We start from the raw sequence: 18,457 nt of genomic DNA, 5'->3' as shown, positions 1-18,457 counted from the left end.
GGGGGGGGGGTAAACCTAGAACCCAGTACTCATGGACCTGAAGCAGGAGGAGGAGGCGCTGGAGGTCAGACTGGCTCCACAGTGATGTGAGGCCACCCCGAGAAACACAACATTTCTGCCAGTTGATAAACACGTGCAGAGATCTATAATTATTCCTTCCTGATTTAAATAAAATCTCCAAACAAATTTAAGTGTTATAGAGTCAAAAGATGGCTTAGTGGAAGCTGCCTGTGCTATGACTTTTCTGCCAGCAACAAACATGTTCTCTTCACGTTTGTTGCTTGAGACTCTTTTAGCATACATTCTGTTCCGGATTGTTCTTTCAAAAAGATGGAAAGACACAGGGCCAAGGTGTGGTGTGTCTTCTCACCCTTGATTAAAAAACCCAACAGAGCAGTGGCTGGGAATACTAGGGAGGTCACTCACTGGGGTGGCTGTCCCCATTTCTACCCCATAAAACCTTTGATTAAACCAACAGGGATCTCCCTTCATTTTATTTATTTAAAAGGAAATTCTTAGGTTCTGCTGAGAACAGGCATTTTCAGAGTTGTGCATTGCCAACTCTTTCTTCTAAAATAATTTCAAGCTATCCACTAGTGGTATTTGATAAATAGCTTTATTAGCTTTGATCCAGTGCTCCATTTTTTAAATATTTCAAACAAAGAGTAGAGGCATGTATATCAATTTGAGTCATGAAATATGGTTGGTTTGAGCTGCAAGCAGGCATTGAGTTCGTACAGTCTAAAAAACACTGATGCTGTTGATTCTGTGAAGAGTTAGTGATCCAAGTGAGGACACAAGAGTCCCGAGTAATCTGTGCTGCTGCAGGCCTCAGCGGGCTGGGAAAAAGCAGGGCTCATGTCAGTGTTTCCTTGCTGTCATCCTTGCCACCTCATATCAGACCTTCACCCCCTGTGAAACAGCTGCCTTCCCTCCCCAGGGGAGCTTCATTCATGATCTTCTTTCTCCCACTGGGATCACGTGTGTCTGCTGCGGTATCTTCCCTGTTCTCTGCCTTTCTCTGGGTGCTGCCTTACTTCTGTCACATCCTGGCCCTGGCTGCCTATGGCCGCCATCCCCGCCTCCCCTCCGTCCAGCTTCCCTGGGGCTCTCTGCGTTCCTGCTGGGCTACCTTTAGACAGAGGTGAGGAAACACTTCTTTCTGTTGTCACCCGAATTACCCAGGCATCAGTCCAGAGAACCCTTATGAGAAAGGAAGTCTTTATTTCTGCCCACACCATCCATCCGTGCTCCTGTGAGGGTCACACACAGGTCTCCAAGGAGCCAGAACACACCGTCTCCGTCCCTGTCCTCCCTCCCCCTCGGTGCCTTTGTTCTTGTTGCTTTCAAGAAACAGCTTATGAAAGTGGATGCTGCCACACCAGAGGTGACTGGTGGGGTGAGTCCGGTCTTAGACTGGCAGTGTGTGCCCACGGGGGTGGAGGGCACAGCACACTCTTCCCTAGCTGACAGGAGTTTAAAGTGCTCAAGAAATGGCTTGACTTGGAGAGCGCAGCGAGTCTGTGTTCCACACCTAGGGAGTGATCTTGAAGTGATCACGTGAATGGATCAGGGGATGGAATGGGGCTCCTTGCAGCAGATAGGCCATTAGAACAAACTTGGCTTTTCTTCATTGGCCTCACAGGGAGATGATGGGACAGCTCCATGATTGCAGGCCCCTCGATGTACCCTGCGAGCCGTGCCTTTTGCCTTTTGATGGGCTCCTGATCACAGCTCGTGCTCCTTTGGCCGCCTTTTTCTGGGGCTGAACCGGGAAGTAGAGCACTGGGTCAGCTAAAGGCCGCAGTTGCTCAAGCGGAAGCTTAGGCTTCTGTGAAACGCTCCTGCTCTGGGTCCTCCAGCCTGCCTGGCTCCTTGTTGAATGACTGGTGGGTGTTTCTTGTTAGGACAGGCAGCCACTGCACATACCCATTCCGCCCTCAAAGCTCACTAACGTGCTCAGCTGGGCCTGAAACACAATCGGATTTTCGCTTCCTGGTTAACACGAGGATGCTTTCGGTTACCAGCCAACCTGTGCAGCAGTCCAGGGTGCCCCGCTGAGCCGTTAGGCCCCATCTTCCCTCCTGGTCATGGAGAGCAGAAGAGGCTGTGGAGGGTTTTGGCTCCTTCACTTTCAGCCTATTGTGAGTCAGTTTTAGGGATCCTAAGGGTGCCGAAGCGGTCCTTGCTGTGTTAGCCCCTGTGCTGAGGGGAAGAAATATCTGTGATTCGAGAATAACAATGCTTCCACGTACAGGCAGTGGAGGGAGAGAAGGGCTCTGCCCTAGAATAAGGATCTGGGAAGCCTCCCTGGAGGAGGTGGTGCTTCCATGAGAGGGAACTGTCAGGCAGAGAAGGGAGAGGTTGCAGTGGGTTGAAATGCATAAGGGCAATGAGATGAGGAAGGCTGTGGAGAGGGCTACAAATGTCCTGAAGAGAACAGTTCTGTCAGAAGGAAGAAGCTCTTAGCATGCTTTTAAGCAAGGCGGTAGATAACCGGCAGCCAGGGCTGGGTGGCCTGAGGGTGGGGAGAAGATGTGATGGCCCAGCTTGTGGCTACTTAAACTGTTTCAGGGTATCATTTCTGGTCGTGGAGTTAGGGCATCACAGAGACAGTGAATGCTGGCTTTTTGTCATTTCAGGTATCTGATCCCCTGCAACCACATGATGCTGAGTCAAAGGTGGGCTGTGAAGGAGAGAGACTGTTACTCCGTGTCTGCTGCCAAGCTGCTCGCCTTGACCCCTGTTTGTTGTGCCAGTGGCATCACTGTGACACTTGGGAACCAAGAAAGAGACTATATTCTCTGGTCAAAGTGTGCGCTCGATGGTCCAGGTGGGAACACGTTTAAACATGCCACATGCATCGGTCCCAGCATCACATGTCTTCCTAGGTAGACAAAGTTGGAGTTAAAGAGCAGTTGGATCCTTTTTCCACGTCACAGGGCAGTATAGACTCACGTTAGTGTTCAGGAGAGCACCTGCCTTCATCTGGGCATTTTTCATGGATTTTTATTTTACATGTTCTTTCTATAGTATCTTCAGAGTCCAAATATAAAAAATGTACTCACATGTCTTCTAAAGCAGAATGAGTTACGGATGTTGAGTCTATAGCCAAGACAGACCTGCTTTTTAATATTCAAAATTCAGATGAAGCATGATTTTCCAGGACGTGCCAGCTACTTTGTCTGTGCAATCACACTTAAGGATGTGAAGAAAGTAGTGCGCATCAGAGAGAGTCAACTTGTTCAAGGCTGTGTAACTGGCAGCCTCTCTGATTGCCTTTCCACTGCTTATTTCCCATGCAGCCCCTGCAGTTAGAGCAGATATGTAGGTGGGCTACAGCTAGCTGGCAGAATCACTGTGCCACACTTATCAGCTAGATTCTGATCTGGGCTTTAGCACCTTTCAGGGAAAAATTCTGAAACATTCCAAACTTTCCTGTTTTTTTTTTTTTTTTTTTTTTTTGTGAAATAATATCTATCCCAAAGGACTGCTGCAAGGACCATGAGTTTAGGCTTGCCCAGCATGTAGCCACCGCTCAGGAACCATTCCTAGGAGTAGTTTGACATCTTTGTATTTGAAGGGTATAGGAAAATGGCACTAGCCTCCTAAAAGCAGAACGGTGAACGAGGAGGCGTGTGTGCATTCCATGGGGCTACGTATATCCTGCTAACGGCTCAAGCGTGACCCAGTCTAGTAGAGAGTCCACTAAGAACGGGCTCACAAAGACAAGGCGTGGAGTGTGGACAGCAGGCCAGCACAAGAACCATCCATGGCCCCCACAGCGAGTGCTGGGTGTGCGTCCATCTCTGAGCAGGTGGGGAAATCAGTATCTGTCATATAGGACCATTGACGTCCATGCCAGCACGTACAATATTCTAGACATTTAAGAAATGGTGGAAGGCAGATTTTTCTCCAAGTCAGTCTTTTCTAAAAACTTCCTTTCCCAGAAAATTACGAACTTAAAGTCAGGTGTTTTCATAGCTATTTCAGTGAGGATGTTGGAACTTGTAACATGAAGTCAGTTTCGACCTTCTCAGCTGCTTTTTCGGCCTGATTGTGACTTGACTTCAAGAGACCATTTAATATATGGCAATATCCTGATTGTTGCCAGCAAGGTAGATTGAGTTAATTACCTTTTCTAGAAGCCCAGGACTTGTCTGCCAGAAAACCTGGCTCTCAAACTCCAGTCATCAGCCTTCCACTTTATTATCAAAATGCAAATCCTTGTAAGTTATTATACTGTGGCAGACCCCACACTGGGACTATTACCATCGTCTCTGCTTCCTGAGAGGGGCCCTGCTTAGCTCTTGGGGGGAAGTCGGGGAACCCTCCTTGTGGGTTCGTAGTCTTGTTAGGAAATGAACTTAGAAATGGACTCAGAAGGAAACTCAAAGACAATTTAATTAAAATTTGAGAGAGGACCACCAGGACAGGCAGGCTGTGGCCAGGAAGAGAGGATGGGAGGAGGAAGAGAAGGCTGCGCCTATCAGTTCTGCACTAGATGAGCACCAGCTTCATGGAGGACCTGCAGGGCATGCACGAGGCTGAGGCAGGGTCTCCAGGGGAAGCATAAAGGAGCCCAGAGTTGAATGGGAGGTCTAGATTTTTGGCCAGTATCCAAAAGAAAAAGAGACAGAAAAGGAGAAAAGGTTTAATAGTTTTCTAAACATTCAGAAAAGCGGGGAGGCTCCGTGGCAGAGGCGCTATAGGGGTTTGCTGAGGAAGCGGCTTCTGGGAAGGATGACACATCCGCAAGAGGATGATTGTTCTTCTCATCTCCTTCGCCCATCCTGTGGGGGTGGTTGACAGGCCCAACCACGCCAACTCCTCAGGGAGGAAACAATAGTACATAAAGTTCTGGTTTCTGGAACAGATCAGAATGTCCTGTCTCCACCTGGGGCAAGAGACATTTACATGTTTTGACCAGGAGTCCTGAGTGGTGAACAAGCCAGTGCTTCCCTTTAGAGTGTTGCCGGGAAATGGGAGGTGGTCTCCAAAGCTGGCCGTGGTAGAGGGGACTGTCCTCACAGGCCCTCAGGCTGTTTCCTCACCTCACAGCATCACCTAATGGCCAGCACCTGGCCATTTGGCTTTGTGTCTTCTGTGAGGCTGCGGTGTCTGTCACTGTCTTCTCCTTTTAATTCAGTTTTTCTTATTCAGAAAGAATTTAATCAGCCATTGCTAGGCCTAGGCTGGTACCGGGCTCCCTGTGCACACTCTTGCTCACCTGGTGCTGTCTTTCCTGCACAGGCCCCGAGGAGGAGCAGCTGCCCCCGGCAGTGCCCTGCCCACCTTCTCCAGCTGCCCCGGCAGCCTGCATTGTGGAGTACGGGAAGGCCGTGGACATCAGCTACCTGCAGTACCTGTGGGAGGCCCACACCAACATCCTGCATTGCATGAGGGACTGCAGGGTGTGGTCAGCCCTCTACGACGGGGACTCGCCTGACCCCGAGACCTTTCTGCAGGGCCTGTCAGAGGAGGGCCAGGAAGACTCGGGCCACCCAGAGGCCGTGCTCCGCCAGCCGCCTGCCAGGACACAGGGGCAGACAAAGGGCCAGTCGGAGCTGGAATGGGATGACAGCTATGACACTGGCATCTCATCGGGGGCTGACGTGGGCTCCCCTGGGCCCTATGATGGCGTGGAGCCCCCAGCGCCCCCAGCACCTGCCGAGCCCCCCAAACACATCCAAGAGATGAAGAAGAGTGCCATCCTCCTCTTCAAGGGGTCCTACATCGAAGAGGCAGACTTTCAGGATGATGTGATGGTGTACAGGCTGTGTGCCGAGAAGGACTCGGAGGACGCCAGGGAACCACAGGGGCACGCCACCGACCCACCAGCCGAGGCCCAGCCTAGGGCCCACAGTATCTCCGTGAGCAACGGACCTCTCTTTAGCCCCGGTCCTGAGGCCGAGTCACAGCCCAGCAGGGAGAGTTCAGACCTGAATCAGAACTCATTCTCAGAAGGCAAGCCAGACAACGTACCTGAGGTCACCTTGGAGTCAGACTTGGAGCTGACAGCCCCCACGGTTGAGGCAGAGCCCCAGTCAGACCTGCCGGTGGCCAGCACAGAGAGTGAAGATTTCATTGCTCAGTACAACCAGATGGTTCAAGAGCTGGATTCTGGCACTGAGGGCCTGATGGACCCCTTGCTCCCTACGCATCATGAGGAAAGGAGAGGAGGATGCAAAGTAGAAGAGGGGGATGATTTCGACTCCCTCATGGCAGATGCTCCTGCTGTGGAGCCCGGGCCATCCCCATTTGGTGTGGGAGAGGACGCGGCCTTTGCCAGCCACCATCTTGCCAGAACTCAGGGCACCCCGTTCACAGGTGACAGCCTCATATTGCTGTGTGGTTTCAGAGTGCTTGTGCTATGGCAGAGGGAAGTGAGAGAGAAGTGGGCGTGCCCGTTTTCTAACAGGGTGAAGTGCCGTGCCAGGGGGGGGGGGCAGTCTTGTTTTGCCCTTTCTACTTTGATGGACTTGTATAGCAAGTGAAGGCTTTAAGTTGTGCTCTGCGTTAACTTCTGATGTCTTGATGAAGTAATAGGCCCGATAGACCACACAAGAATGGAGTTATTATTTAAAGCTGCATTTTCTTGAATTTCTTTTCTCCCCAGCACCCACTAACACATGTGTTGTTAAAAAAAAAAAAATTCGTGTTGGTGAGATATCTGTTTTGTGCTGTGTACCCGATGCCAAGCACTGACATCATGCTCGAAATGCTTCAAGGAGGACAGTTGGGTGGAGGCCATTGAGTCCAGAGGGGCTTTTGCTCTGGAGGAAAGCCTGGCCACCTCAGCACGAGGCTAGGTCCACTCGTCCCGCCGCTTTCCAGACGCATGTGTTCCAGTGCTCACACAGCAAGGAGCGCCTGTGGAGGGGCCGAGGCAGGGCAGGGTGTGAAGTCCGCTGACGTTGGACGTCAGGCAGCCTGAGGAACGGTCTGGAGCCGTAGCAGCATGCAGAGGGAATCCCTCAGGGCAGAGCTCAGGAAGGCTGCAGCAGGCGCCTGCGGCCTTGAGCAGCAGAAGTCCTGGAAGAAGCCGGAGACACAGAGGGCCACACCGAGGCCTTGGGCCACAGCTGCTGGGTCCTGCTCTAGTGACTTGCTGGGTGTGGGGCTTGGACACCCTCATGTCCGAGGGCCCCTGAGAGGAGGACGAGCACCGCCATTGTTCTTGCTGGTGGCAGAGAATTGTCCTTTCTGGCAGTGGGGAGTAGCTGGGGGAGGAAGGACAGGGTCCCCACCTTCCAGAGCCCCCACGGACAGATGAAAAAAAAATGCTCTCCAGCCCAGTCACAGAGATCTGCTGTGATTTCAAGGGGCTCCCCACTCCTCCCAACAATATTTATTCATTTATTTACTGATGCCTGAAGATGTATTTAAACAGGGAGAAAGCTTTTAATTCCACAATTATCAGGCTTGAGCTTCTAGCTGAGATAACATTTCAGTGTGAAGAAATTTTAATTAAAATTCAACCAGTCAGTCAATCATAAGTTAAAAGGATTAGATCATCTTAGGTTCCCCAGTTGGTGGGGGAAGGGACAGAGCTGGGGGGTCTGAGTGAGGGAAAGGGGTGGAAGGGAGCGGCCTGTCCTCTTGGCACACTAGACAGGAAGGAGGCCCAAAGTCCTGCAACCTTTCTGTAGGCACTGGACTGAGTCCTGGCTAATGAGGCTGCCAATTTAGGGTTCCATCTTTCTGGCAAAATGGTTCCATCCCTGGGAAAAATGTAAATTGAGGGAAGAAGTAGCTCTCGTTGGGGACAGCACAGAAAATAGCATTTTATTACATCAGTGTTGGATGCGCTGTCAGCTGTGAGCTGGTAAAATGCAAGTTCCTTGGTACACAAGGATCACCATAAGAAAGCCTTTTCCCCTCATTTTAGAGCGTGTACACAGGAAACATATCTTTCCATGTGTGAGACCTGAGGTTTCCAAGCTTCCAAATGTGGGCTGAGGCGTTAGCTCACCTTTCCCCTCTCCCCAGAATCATCAGGAATCAGCAGCGGAAATCAATTCTGCTGAGGTGAATTTGCTTCCTAGAAAAATCATAGAATTCCATTTTTCTAATTTCATTTATTCAAGAGTCCAACAACTTTTTATTGAACCTGTAATGTTTGGTGAACTCTATGCACAGGACCTAAAAACATAGAACATACAATAATTCAGAGACTCCAGCAAAGACCTTTGTTTTCATTGAGAAGTGGAGTCAGCCATTGTTGGAAGGGAGCCCAGGGCAGGAAGGAGGAAACATCACACGGGGCTCCGATGGTGAGGCTTGGAAGGAAGCAGCGTGGTGAGGCGTTTCCTGGAGCGGTGTGATTAACGTCCACTACCCTAGGCTGGGCACTGATGACAGGCTAAAGAATCTAGTAGGGCTAGGGTCGGGAGCACTTTGCCGCGGCTGCTCTCAGGAGCACGCGTGAAGGGTTGCAGCGGCTGCTCACAGGAAGCTGCGCCCTTGAGAAGCCATCCCAGCAAGGGGCCACCCCACGAGGCCTGCCTGGAGGTCCTCGCACGGGACCTTTCTATGTCTGTAACATTGAGGGGAGGCTGCGTGAGCTGTTCAGGAGTTTCCGGAGCCTCGTAACTGCAGTTAGTGTCCAATCTTTGGAGCCTTCTCTTTCTCCCGGAAGGAAATGTGTGCATCAGACTGACAGGGGCCACACAGAGCAAACGAAGTGCAGAGTATGGCTCCCACAGGGCAAAGTGGAGGGAGATGAAGCCCAGGAGTAGCTGGTGTCTGCTTCTAGGAGCCTTTGGGCCAAGCTAAAGAGGGGGTTAAAGAGTGTTGCATGGCAGGGTCTGGAGGAGCCAGCTTGGCAGTGCTGTGGGGAGAGCATGGGGCTGGAGAGGTGGGGACAGGAGGAACAGGCAGGAGACGTGTGCATCAGAGCCCAGGCTGGGCTGCTGCTAACCTGGGCATTCTGTTTCTAGAGCCGTTTTTCCATAACTGTATGCCTTCTGTGCCACACATCTATTCGTCCATACATGTATACACACATGTATATGTGCACACACACATACACACACACACACACACACGTTTACTGTAGTGTTGCTTATAATAGAAAAGAAACAACCCAAATGTCCACCACTAGACCAAAGTACTTATGCAACACTCTAAACAATCAAATATTCTATTCTATATTCATTTAGACAGCTTTCTATGTGTGGTATGGGACACTCTTCAGACACTGAAGTGGAAGAGCAGTCTTTAAAACAATGGATAGATCATGCTATCTTCTTTAAAAACCACAGTGCCAGCAGACAGACAGACAGACACACACACACACACACACACACACACACACACACACCTGGGAATCAAGATACTATGCTGGCTAACAGCCCTAGAAACAGGCGGTCGAAATTGAAATCCTGACTCCATTATTTATGAGTTGTGTGTATTTAGCGTTCTGCCTTATCTTTAAATGGGATAAATAATTAACACACTTCCTGGGCTGAGTTCTATCAAGTGAGTCAGTAGAGAAGAAGTACCTGGAGTTCTGGCTTCTGTAGAGCTGGGTAAATGCGTCCACGATGGTTCAGGCTTGACTTCGTTACATACATTTCTGTGATACACTAGACTCTGCAACAAAGGCTTCTTCCAGATGACTTCTCACTTTATACCTTATACTGTTTTAAAGATGTGTGTGTGCGTGTGTGTGCGTGTGCGTGTGTGTGTGTGTGTGTGTATGAATGTAATTTTAATCTCTGTTGAAATAGAGTCCAGGTAGGATGAGAAAGGACTCTTCCTGAGGCAGAGATGCAGATGTTTCCGAGGTTGGATTTGTGAACAGAGCTGAGTCACAGAATCAGCGATAACTTTGTTTTCAGAATTGAGAAACGCAGGGGACAGACTCAGTGCAGGAAGCACCTGAGTGTTTGAGAAAAGGACATGAAGGCTAGGGAGGGGAAGCAGCGAGGCTACTGTCTGTGCGAAGATTTAAGTATTCTCTGTGTGCCCTGCCCCTCGTCTCTGCAGGAGTGTGATGAGGAGCCTGAGGCCCTCAGCTCTGTTTTGCCTGTCTCAGAGGGTTTGGTCCAGTTACTCACTCATTGCTTTTGGTCCTGAGGGAAGGCAGCAGAGTCTGGTGGGGAGTTTTGGCCCAAGAGCTCATCTCATGGTAGGGACAAGGAAGGCCAGGTCCCAGTATTCTCCTCAAGGACACCCCTCCAGTGCCCCATCTCCTACCAGGAGGCTCGACTCCCTAACATCCCACCAGCTTCTAATAGTGCCACAGTGGGGACAGGCCGTCAGCAGATACGTGGCCTTTGGGGACACTGGTGATCTGAACGAGTGGGTGAGGAGCTTCTTGTCCAGCAGGAGAGGGAACATACCCTCCACCTCCAGCGCTGCCTGCGGCTTTCTGAGTGTATCTCAGGCTTCTGATTTTCAGATGCTTGTGGTTCCCTAGGCAACTGCTTTTTGCTAAGCCTTTCTTTGCTGTGCTAGAGACCAGCTAAGAACGAAATCAGAATGCAAAGGTTTACTGTAAATACTTTCTGCTGCCACGCCTGAGAGTGTGCAGTTGGCATCACTGGTGGAGTACAGTGGCAGTTCGCCGGCCTGGACGCAACACGCTGTCGCTCAATGAAACGCTGACGGTGAACCTCTTCTCCACCATGCATGGGGTCTGAGCTGTTTCATCCTCCTGTAGCACAGCGGAGCTGTACATGTCTACCTAGTCACCAGTGGCCAGCAGTGTGCACGGCTGTGGGCAGCTGGCTGTGTGTGGACGAGAGTACTGTGTGGTCAGGGACAGTGAGCCCGCTGGGCACATGCGGACCCTGTTCTGCAGAACTGCTACCTGCTTGGTTAAGACTTCACTAAGCAGATGATTTTAACATGGAAGGAAATGGGAGGCAGAGATATCAGAGACTGGGGTGGACTGAGTGCAATAGACAGGCAGAGGAAACTGGTCAAGGGTAGAAGGCACGGAAAGCAATTCAGGAAGCTGTGCTGTGGTGGCCCAAGGCCCCCGGTGACATTTCTGGGGTTCTCAAAGGAACAACCATTACTTGCTTTCACTGGGATTTCCATCTGTGGGGTTTCTGGATGTGTTTGGCAGACCCTCCCAGGTTTGTTTGGCAAGATCCCCAAGGCTCAACAATTCCAGTGGGGTTCACCACCACTCGGCATAGAGAGAGGGTGAAGAGTCTGCTAAGCTTCCAGGGGAGGGTGCGGCATGTGATGGAAACTCCCGGGTGACAGAGATCCTGACGGAGGACCATGGCCGGCCTGGCACCGGTCTGTGTCAGTGCTTGGAGTAGTTGTCTCTTCTCGTTTCTCAGAGACCTTGTTTCCTTGTATGTGCTTTAGCTGCTGCCAGACTTGTGCACGAGGCATGGAGAGATGAAGTGTGCCTGTGAATTCGTGGTGACATGGTGGTGACATCTTCACGAGGCATGCTTACCCACCAAGGGTGACATGCCTGTTATAAACATGCCTGGGCTTAGGGGCAGCAGCGGCAGCTCCACTGGGGGAGACACAGATTTCTTATCGATCTTGCTTAAAGGAACATTTTTTATGGCAAAAGTTTAAAACATCTTCATATAATTTTATTAATTCCAGATTTATCATTTTTTTTGTTTTCCTTGCCCTCAGTAAACTAACACATGAACCAAATGCTACCAACTTGAAGCTGAAAAAGCTTTTGCGCATGTATATATGCGCATATATATATATATATATATATATATATATATATATTTTCATAAAGTGCTTTTGAAATCACAAGGCGTTGCTGTTGGAGACCTCCGTGTTACACTGAGCCACACTTCCTGAGGCAGATCCCTTCTTTCTCCATGGTCTGAAAGAGGAAATGCAGATACTGAGTTGCTCCCAATAGTCAGGTGTCTGTCGGCCTCTTCATTCCCTCGGCCGCTCCTCTCCCATTCCCACACTATGGCGTTTACCGGGACAACCCCTCTCCAGTGTGTGTACAGAACAGGCAGCCCCTGCCTCCGTGTAGCTACTTGGGAAACACTGCTCAAACATGCTTGGTTTTCTCTACTAACAAAAGGCTGGTTGCTAGGACACTGCTCGGCCTGATGTCAGCACCAGGAGATGCTGAGCTGTACACTTTGAACACTGGCAGACTTAGGGAATGAAGAACCCGAGCTTTTCAAAGGGTTTTTGTTGTCGTGTTTTGCTTTTTTTTTTTTTTTTTTATAGCTTTCCGAGTTTCACAGGTGGTTGTGGAGTCAGGGGTCAGCTCAGCCACATGGAAAAGCAGATGCGTGTCACCTGTGATCACACACCAGCCCCAGGGTGGCTCGTGACTGTGGCCGCAGTGACTCTCAGGAGGCGTGCCCTGACTCAGTTTCCCCTGTAGGCCCGTTCATCAGCGTGGTGCTGTCGAAGCTGGAGAACATGCTGGAGAACTCTCTTCACGTCAACCTGCTTCTCATTGGCATCGTCACGCAGCTGGCCAGCTACCCGCAGCCGCTGCTGCGCTCCTTCCTCCTCAACACCAACATGGTCTTCCAGCCCAGCGTCCGCTCGCTCTACCAGGTAGCTCAGGGCCTGCTCCTCCTCTCCTCTCCTTCCTCTCATGGCTTTGCTGGTTCTCGAATTTTCTGAGTCCCACTTAACTGGCTCCCCTCCCTGTGCTCTTCACCTGGTTGTGTAGATAACAACCAGGAGCTTCCTTGAGTGTGATGTTTGGGCATCTTTCGAGGAACACAGACAGTCACAGACAATCCAGTGCCATCACGGCCCCTGTAGCAAGGGCTGGCCCTGAAGGCCATGTTGCCAGCTGGAGTGGAACTGCGCCTGGGGCAACAGCAGCATCATGTGGTTTTGACAGGTCTTGGCATCTGTGAAGAACAAGATCGAGCAGTTCGCTTCGGTGGAGAGAGACTTCCCAGGCCTCCTTATCCAAGCCCAGCAGTACCTGCTCTTCCGGGTGGACATGTCCGACGTGGTCCCTGCGGCGCCCACCAAAGGTCAGCCTGCTTTGTCCACTGTGCCTGCAGAGAAAGCCTACTCAGGCCCCACTGCTGGTGTGTGTTTGCAGGTGTTCTTGGCACCAAGGAATATTTGTATTTGTGTCCATCTCAGAACAGCCTCTTCCCATGTTCTTAACTCTAAGGGAAAGGCTTCCTGGCCTGCACATGGGGGTCCGGCTGGCCATCCATTTTCCTATCTGCGGTGGTTTCAGGAAGGGCGCTGGTGTGCAAGCTGTTGTCAGGCTCCAATAAGCCATGCACCTGTGGGCCCCAGAGGCACCTTGGGGGCTCCTGGGGCTGCCTTTGGCCCCTCCCTGCCCCACAGGTGCTGTCTATTCTCTTTATTATATTTTTAGAGCATCTTGCACGAAAAACCCAAATGTGCTTTAGGACCCCAGGAGGTGGACACTGTTTGTCGGGATGAGGAGAAGTGAAAATTACCCTCGGCAGCTCCTGCTTCACTCAGCTCTGGGGGGGGTGAGCTGGGCCATGGATGGATGGCAGGAAGGGGTGGAGGGGTAACCGAGAATGACCTAGGCCTGGCAGCACTGCGCTTGGCCTTGCTTCTGGCTAGACAGACCTGCTGTCACTGTCTGAGCTGTGACATAGGCCTGGTAAGCACAAATAAGTTAAATGTCCAGTATTGCCAGGGTTTGTCTCCCTACCACTGTCCAGTGTGGAACAAGGCTTCAGAGAGGGGGTGGGCAGTGAGAGCCTGTGCCTCAGGCCTACAGCAAGCAGCTGGAAGCAAGACTGGGAATGAGAGGCAGAGCAGAACTCCGAGAGATGTGCACCTTTAAAGGAAGCTGGAGAGAGCCCGGAACTCTGTGTAGCTACTGGACCCTGTCTGTATGTTTGCCGGTTGGCCTTGGCTACCCTGCTTCGCTGGCTCTTACGTTCCTAACCACTTTTGGAGGCAGGCTAGGGATGGAGGCCAGGACCCAGCGTTTGAGCAGTCCACAACTCTGCAGTCTCTGCTCCTTTCCTGACCTTTAAAGAATGGTTTGCTCATCTCTCAGGTACTTTCTGGCTACAGCAGGAACTCTGGTTGCCGCAGGCTGCTGGAGTACTATGAGGCATGTTTTAAAGGAAAGTTGGTCCGGGCACCACTGGTTAAATGATGGGTCAGGGTTTAACCTGTGAGACAGTGAAGAGAGAAGGCAAGGCCGTTGTGGGGGAAGGACATCTTCATGGGTGGTGGCTGGGTCCCCGAAGTCTGAGCCGTGCCCCGGGGCCAGCTCTGCTGCCAGGAGATGAACAGAGAGCGCTCCTGCCCAGCTTCTGAAACCCTGAGCTCGTCTGCAATACCTTCTGCAGCAGCTTTCCAGCACGCTGTTCAGAGCCAGCCCTGTCCTAATGTTCATCTCTCCCTGCCCTCCCCTTTGGGAGCTGTGCATGCTTGTTGGATCTTTCCTGGGACCCAGGTACCCGCAGCCAGAACTGCTCTACATGTGGCTCCTGCACTCCCTTCACTTCCTGGTGTCCCTTCAGGAAAGCTGACCTCCTTGTGGATGCATCCAACAGCAGATAAAACGATCACTGCCTTCAGAGCAGAAAAATGATGGACTTCTGTACTGGCTGCGCAGCCTCCTGAGGATTAGCTACTTTTCTAGCTAGACAGACAGACACACAGACAGATGGCAGACAGGAAGCAAGCAGGAAAGAAAGGAAGGAAGAAATAAAGGAAAGAAAAAAAGAAATTCTCCTTGAATGCACTTAAACTGCACAATGATCGTGCCATGCCTGGCTTACATTTAAAGGTCCTTTAACTGAGCTCCGGCTCGAGAAGGCTGGCTAGATGTTACCCCAGCTCACAGAGGAGACAAACCTGGTGAGGCAGCTCAGGGTCATCGCTCAAATCTTCCTGTGACACACTGAAAGGCCTTCTGGCGATAAGCCAGCTCAGTCCACCCTAGTGGCTGCTGGATCCACCTGGAGGATGTCCCTGTGAGTCTTTAGACTCCTTTGCTGCCCTTCTGACTCATTCAAAAATTTGTGGATTCAAGCTGGGCAGACAAACCTTAGTAGTGATATTTCTAATTCACAAATCATGCTGGGTAAAAATCCACAAAGTCTGGTTTAGGGAGGAGGGGTGAAAGAGGAAACTGGAAACAGGGAAGGAGGCAGCCTGGAGAGGAGCAGGCCATCTTGTGTGGAGGATGAGGCCATCTTCCAGTCACTCACTGTTGGCCTCCATGACTAGAGTGGCCCTAGGCTGTGAGTACGCATGCTCTCAGGTGGGCGTGGCCCTTGGAGAGACTGAGGTACAGCACAAGCAAAAGAGCAGCGTGTAGCTGACAGGCTGCCCCAGCCTTCTGGAAGTGGGCCAGGAAGCAGAGCAGGGAGGTGGAGGGGGTAGCTGTGACTGAGCTGTGAGCAGGAACCACAGGCTCAGGGTGTCAGCTGAAGTGTGCCACAGGCAGTTGGTGGCCCTGTGTACGTGATACCCAGTGACTCATTTGATCCTTACAGTAAGTCTGTGAGCTTTTGAGGGTCTGTGGAAGCAGAACAACAGAGAGGCGGAGCACACTGATAGCACCTCTGCTCTTAGCTGTCCCGGTGCGTCTCAAGTTTAATAAGATGTAGGTGAACAGCGACGCGGAGACGGTGCTCCAGATGGTGAGGTGTGAGCACAGCAGAGACTGGTCTGAGCAGGGTGCCCGCCAGATCAGGGTCTGGGCTTCCTTGTGAGCTTTGATGGCCATGGGAGAGCTGGAGCGCCCGGACCAGTGTGGAAGTCAACATTGTCCACACTTTGTCCACACCCCTGCCAGGGCACGTGAGGGAATTCTGGTAAAAGGCAGTGGGAGATGGAGCTCAGCAACTTTTCTAGCTCTCTCCGACACCAACCGTGATATGCTTTAATCCAAAAGGATATTTAAGGCAGACGAGTGGAGGATTTTTTTTAACACTAAAGACTACAGTAGTGAGATGTGGAAAGTACTATAAATGTCAAGAATTTTTAGTACTGTCGTTAAGCAACACTCTGAAGTGTTGAAAAATGGGGCTGAATTCTAAAAAGCAGCCAAAATAATGAAGAGCTTGAATACAGCGATTTAGAAGGAGCAATGAGATCACTTGGGTAGGGGCAGAGGTGGCATAAATAACTCCTACAAATATATGAGGGCTGGAGAGCTTAGGGACTAAAGTCGGGGATACTGAGCCGCTTTAATTAGGAGAACTGATTTAGCATAAAGTGCAAATCAGCTGACTACGTCAGAGCCTGGGCTGGTGCCATCTTAGACTTAGTAACGGAAAGGAGATGCAAGCTTCCGGGAGCCTTGCTGTGCTTTGGCTTCCAAGCCCTTTCTGGCCCCTAGATCTCCATGGCTGCATGGAATTCCTAGCCCTGTCCTCACAGTTATTTCTGGAGACCTGGGGGAATGGCTCACTCCTCTTGTGTTTTGGAGGCCTCATCCGGAAGGGGCTGAGGCTTCTGGGAAGCTCTGAGGGCAGAGCAACAGCTGCAGAACACAAGAGTTTAAGGAGCTGCACCTGGCGACCAGGGCTGCCCTGGCAGTAGTTGGCTCGGCTCTGGGTGTCAGGAGAGCAGAGGGACCACGTATGCCCTTGGTAGATTTCCCATGAGCCCAGTCTCCACTCGGTCGATACCAGTGGAAGCAGGTGCAGTTGAAGCCAGCCTGCCTGCCAGCCTGCCTACCCTCCTGCCCACCCATGCACCCATCCGTCCGCTGTCCGACCATCCATCCTTCTGTCCGTCTCTCCCTCCCTCCATCCATCCAGTCAGGGTTTTGCTCTGTCACCCAGGTTGATCTTGAACTCCTGAGCTCACACAATCCATCCCTTGGCCTCCGACAGGCAGGGCATCAGGGTGCCAGCCCAGGGTCTGGCTGAGTTTCTTGTCTTGCCACAGCTTATGTGTGAGCTTCCCTATACAGGATTGTAGGGACACAGTCCTGTGTGACAAGCTGAGCGCTAGCTGTTCTCTGCTGTACAAGCTTGTCATGGAGCACTCAGGGCTGCCTTCAGGATCCAGTCAGCTGACAAACTGTCCCAGGGCCATGCCCAGCACTACCCACTGGCCCCTCATACACATGCTTTCTATTGCCAGTCCCAGAACTGTCTTCTTTGTGCTTTCAGATCCCATTCAGGAGGGCTCCAGGACAGAAAGTGACAAGTCCCTTCTGGATGGCCCTCCACGTGTGCGTCAGCCCTTCCTGGGCAACAGAGCCAGAGCGGCCAGGGCGCCAAGCCTGCCGCAGCCGGTGAAGAACTCCATGCTGGCCGCTGCCCTCTTCCCAGAGTTCCTGAAGGAGCTGGCAGCCTTGGCCCAAGAACACTCCATTCTGTGTTACAAGGTCCTGGGGGACTTCGAGGACTCCTGCTGTTAGCTTTTTAAACTGTTTTAACAGAGATTGGTTTATAAGTTACGGTCTTGACTGAATGTTAAATGCAAAGCTGCTTGTGGAAACACGTCTACTTTGATATTTCCTGGTGATACTTGATTTGCAGGGAGGGTTATTTGTGCGCCTCTCTCTAGCCCAGCCTCTCTTGCTATTCAGAATGTAAATCTTGGAAGCTGGCTATCCTCTGGGCAGGCCTTTTCTGCCCAGTGTTTCCTCTTCTCCTGGGCCTTGCAGGCAGACGTTCAGCTTGAAGCTCGGATGGGACGGGGTACACACTGGGCCCTGTGCCCTCCGGACACCGTAGGGGCTTGGAAGCCTGTCAGCAGCCGCACACTGCTGCCTGCCACCCTCTGCGCTCTGTGAAATGCAAGAACAGCATGGAGCTCCTCCTGCCGCCCAGGGACACAGCATTTGCCACTCGAGTTTTACTTCCAGGACCTGCAACCTCTCCACACGTGCTGCCTTATGTTTTAGGAAAATCCCCAAGCCCCAGCTGTCTGCCCAAAAATTCACATGGAAAGAATCCGGAATGCAGGGAATTTTTTCGTGATGCTTGAGAGCTGCTGTAACCACTTCAACACAACCAAGACACAGACAGCCTTAATTTAGTAAGATTTGCACAGAATGAAGCCTACCTTTGCAAATCTTGGATCGTGGGTATTTATCAGGTGAAAACCAGCCATTACTGTTTGTTTTAGGAAAACGAACATTAACTTGTGAAGCAATAGAGGATCTGCTGTTGGAGATAGACGTAGGAATGGGTGCAAAAGATAAAATTCTGTTAACTACAACTTGTAAAAACACTGGTTGGTATTTTATTTTACTAATGTGTTACACTTTGTAGCGAAGTGAGCACTGTCCGGCCCCTGTTGGTTGCTGGGACGGGAAGGCGTACAGGCCACAGGGAGCTTGCGGAGCCTCGTGCCTGCTGGCGACCCCGCCTCATGGCCATGGTGCATGCCGGTGTGCACCTGTGGAGGAGGCCCCACTGGGCACACACTGGCATCTCGCTACTTGCCGGCCTGCTCCCAGCAGCATGGCTATTCTTCAGTCATAGCCCTATTACTATCAGGCAGGAAAGACACACACACACACACACACACACACACACACACACACACACACACA

The 18,457-nt window shown here is 51.4% G+C and overlaps 1 protein-coding gene across 3 annotated transcripts in view; it reads left to right on the top strand.

Moving 5' to 3' along the window:
• The window catches only part of Fhip1a (FHF complex subunit HOOK interacting protein 1A), a 197,448-nt gene extending 179,192 nt beyond the window's left edge, over positions 1-18,256 (top strand). For all 3 annotated transcript variants that reach the window (XM_055596514.1, XM_055596512.1, XM_055596513.1), the window contains 5 exons: positions 2,643-2,833; positions 5,254-6,330; positions 12,347-12,525; positions 12,821-12,959; positions 17,064-18,256. In XM_055596514.1, coding sequence (XP_055452489.1) covers positions 2,643-2,833; positions 5,254-6,330; positions 12,347-12,525; positions 12,821-12,959; positions 17,064-17,314 — 1,837 coding nt within the window. In that variant the 3' untranslated portion in view covers positions 17,315-18,256. The remainder of the gene's footprint in view (positions 1-2,642; positions 2,834-5,253; positions 6,331-12,346; positions 12,526-12,820; positions 12,960-17,063) is intronic.
• Positions 18,257-18,457: the final 201 nt, after the last annotated feature.

This window comes from Psammomys obesus, unplaced genomic scaffold (genome assembly GCF_907164565.1).
Source record: "Psammomys obesus unplaced genomic scaffold, mPsaObe1.curated_primary_1811, whole genome shotgun sequence".
Classification (NCBI taxonomy): domain Eukaryota; kingdom Metazoa; phylum Chordata; class Mammalia; order Rodentia; family Muridae; genus Psammomys; species Psammomys obesus.
This window is presented reverse-complemented; position numbering and strand designations above follow the sequence as displayed.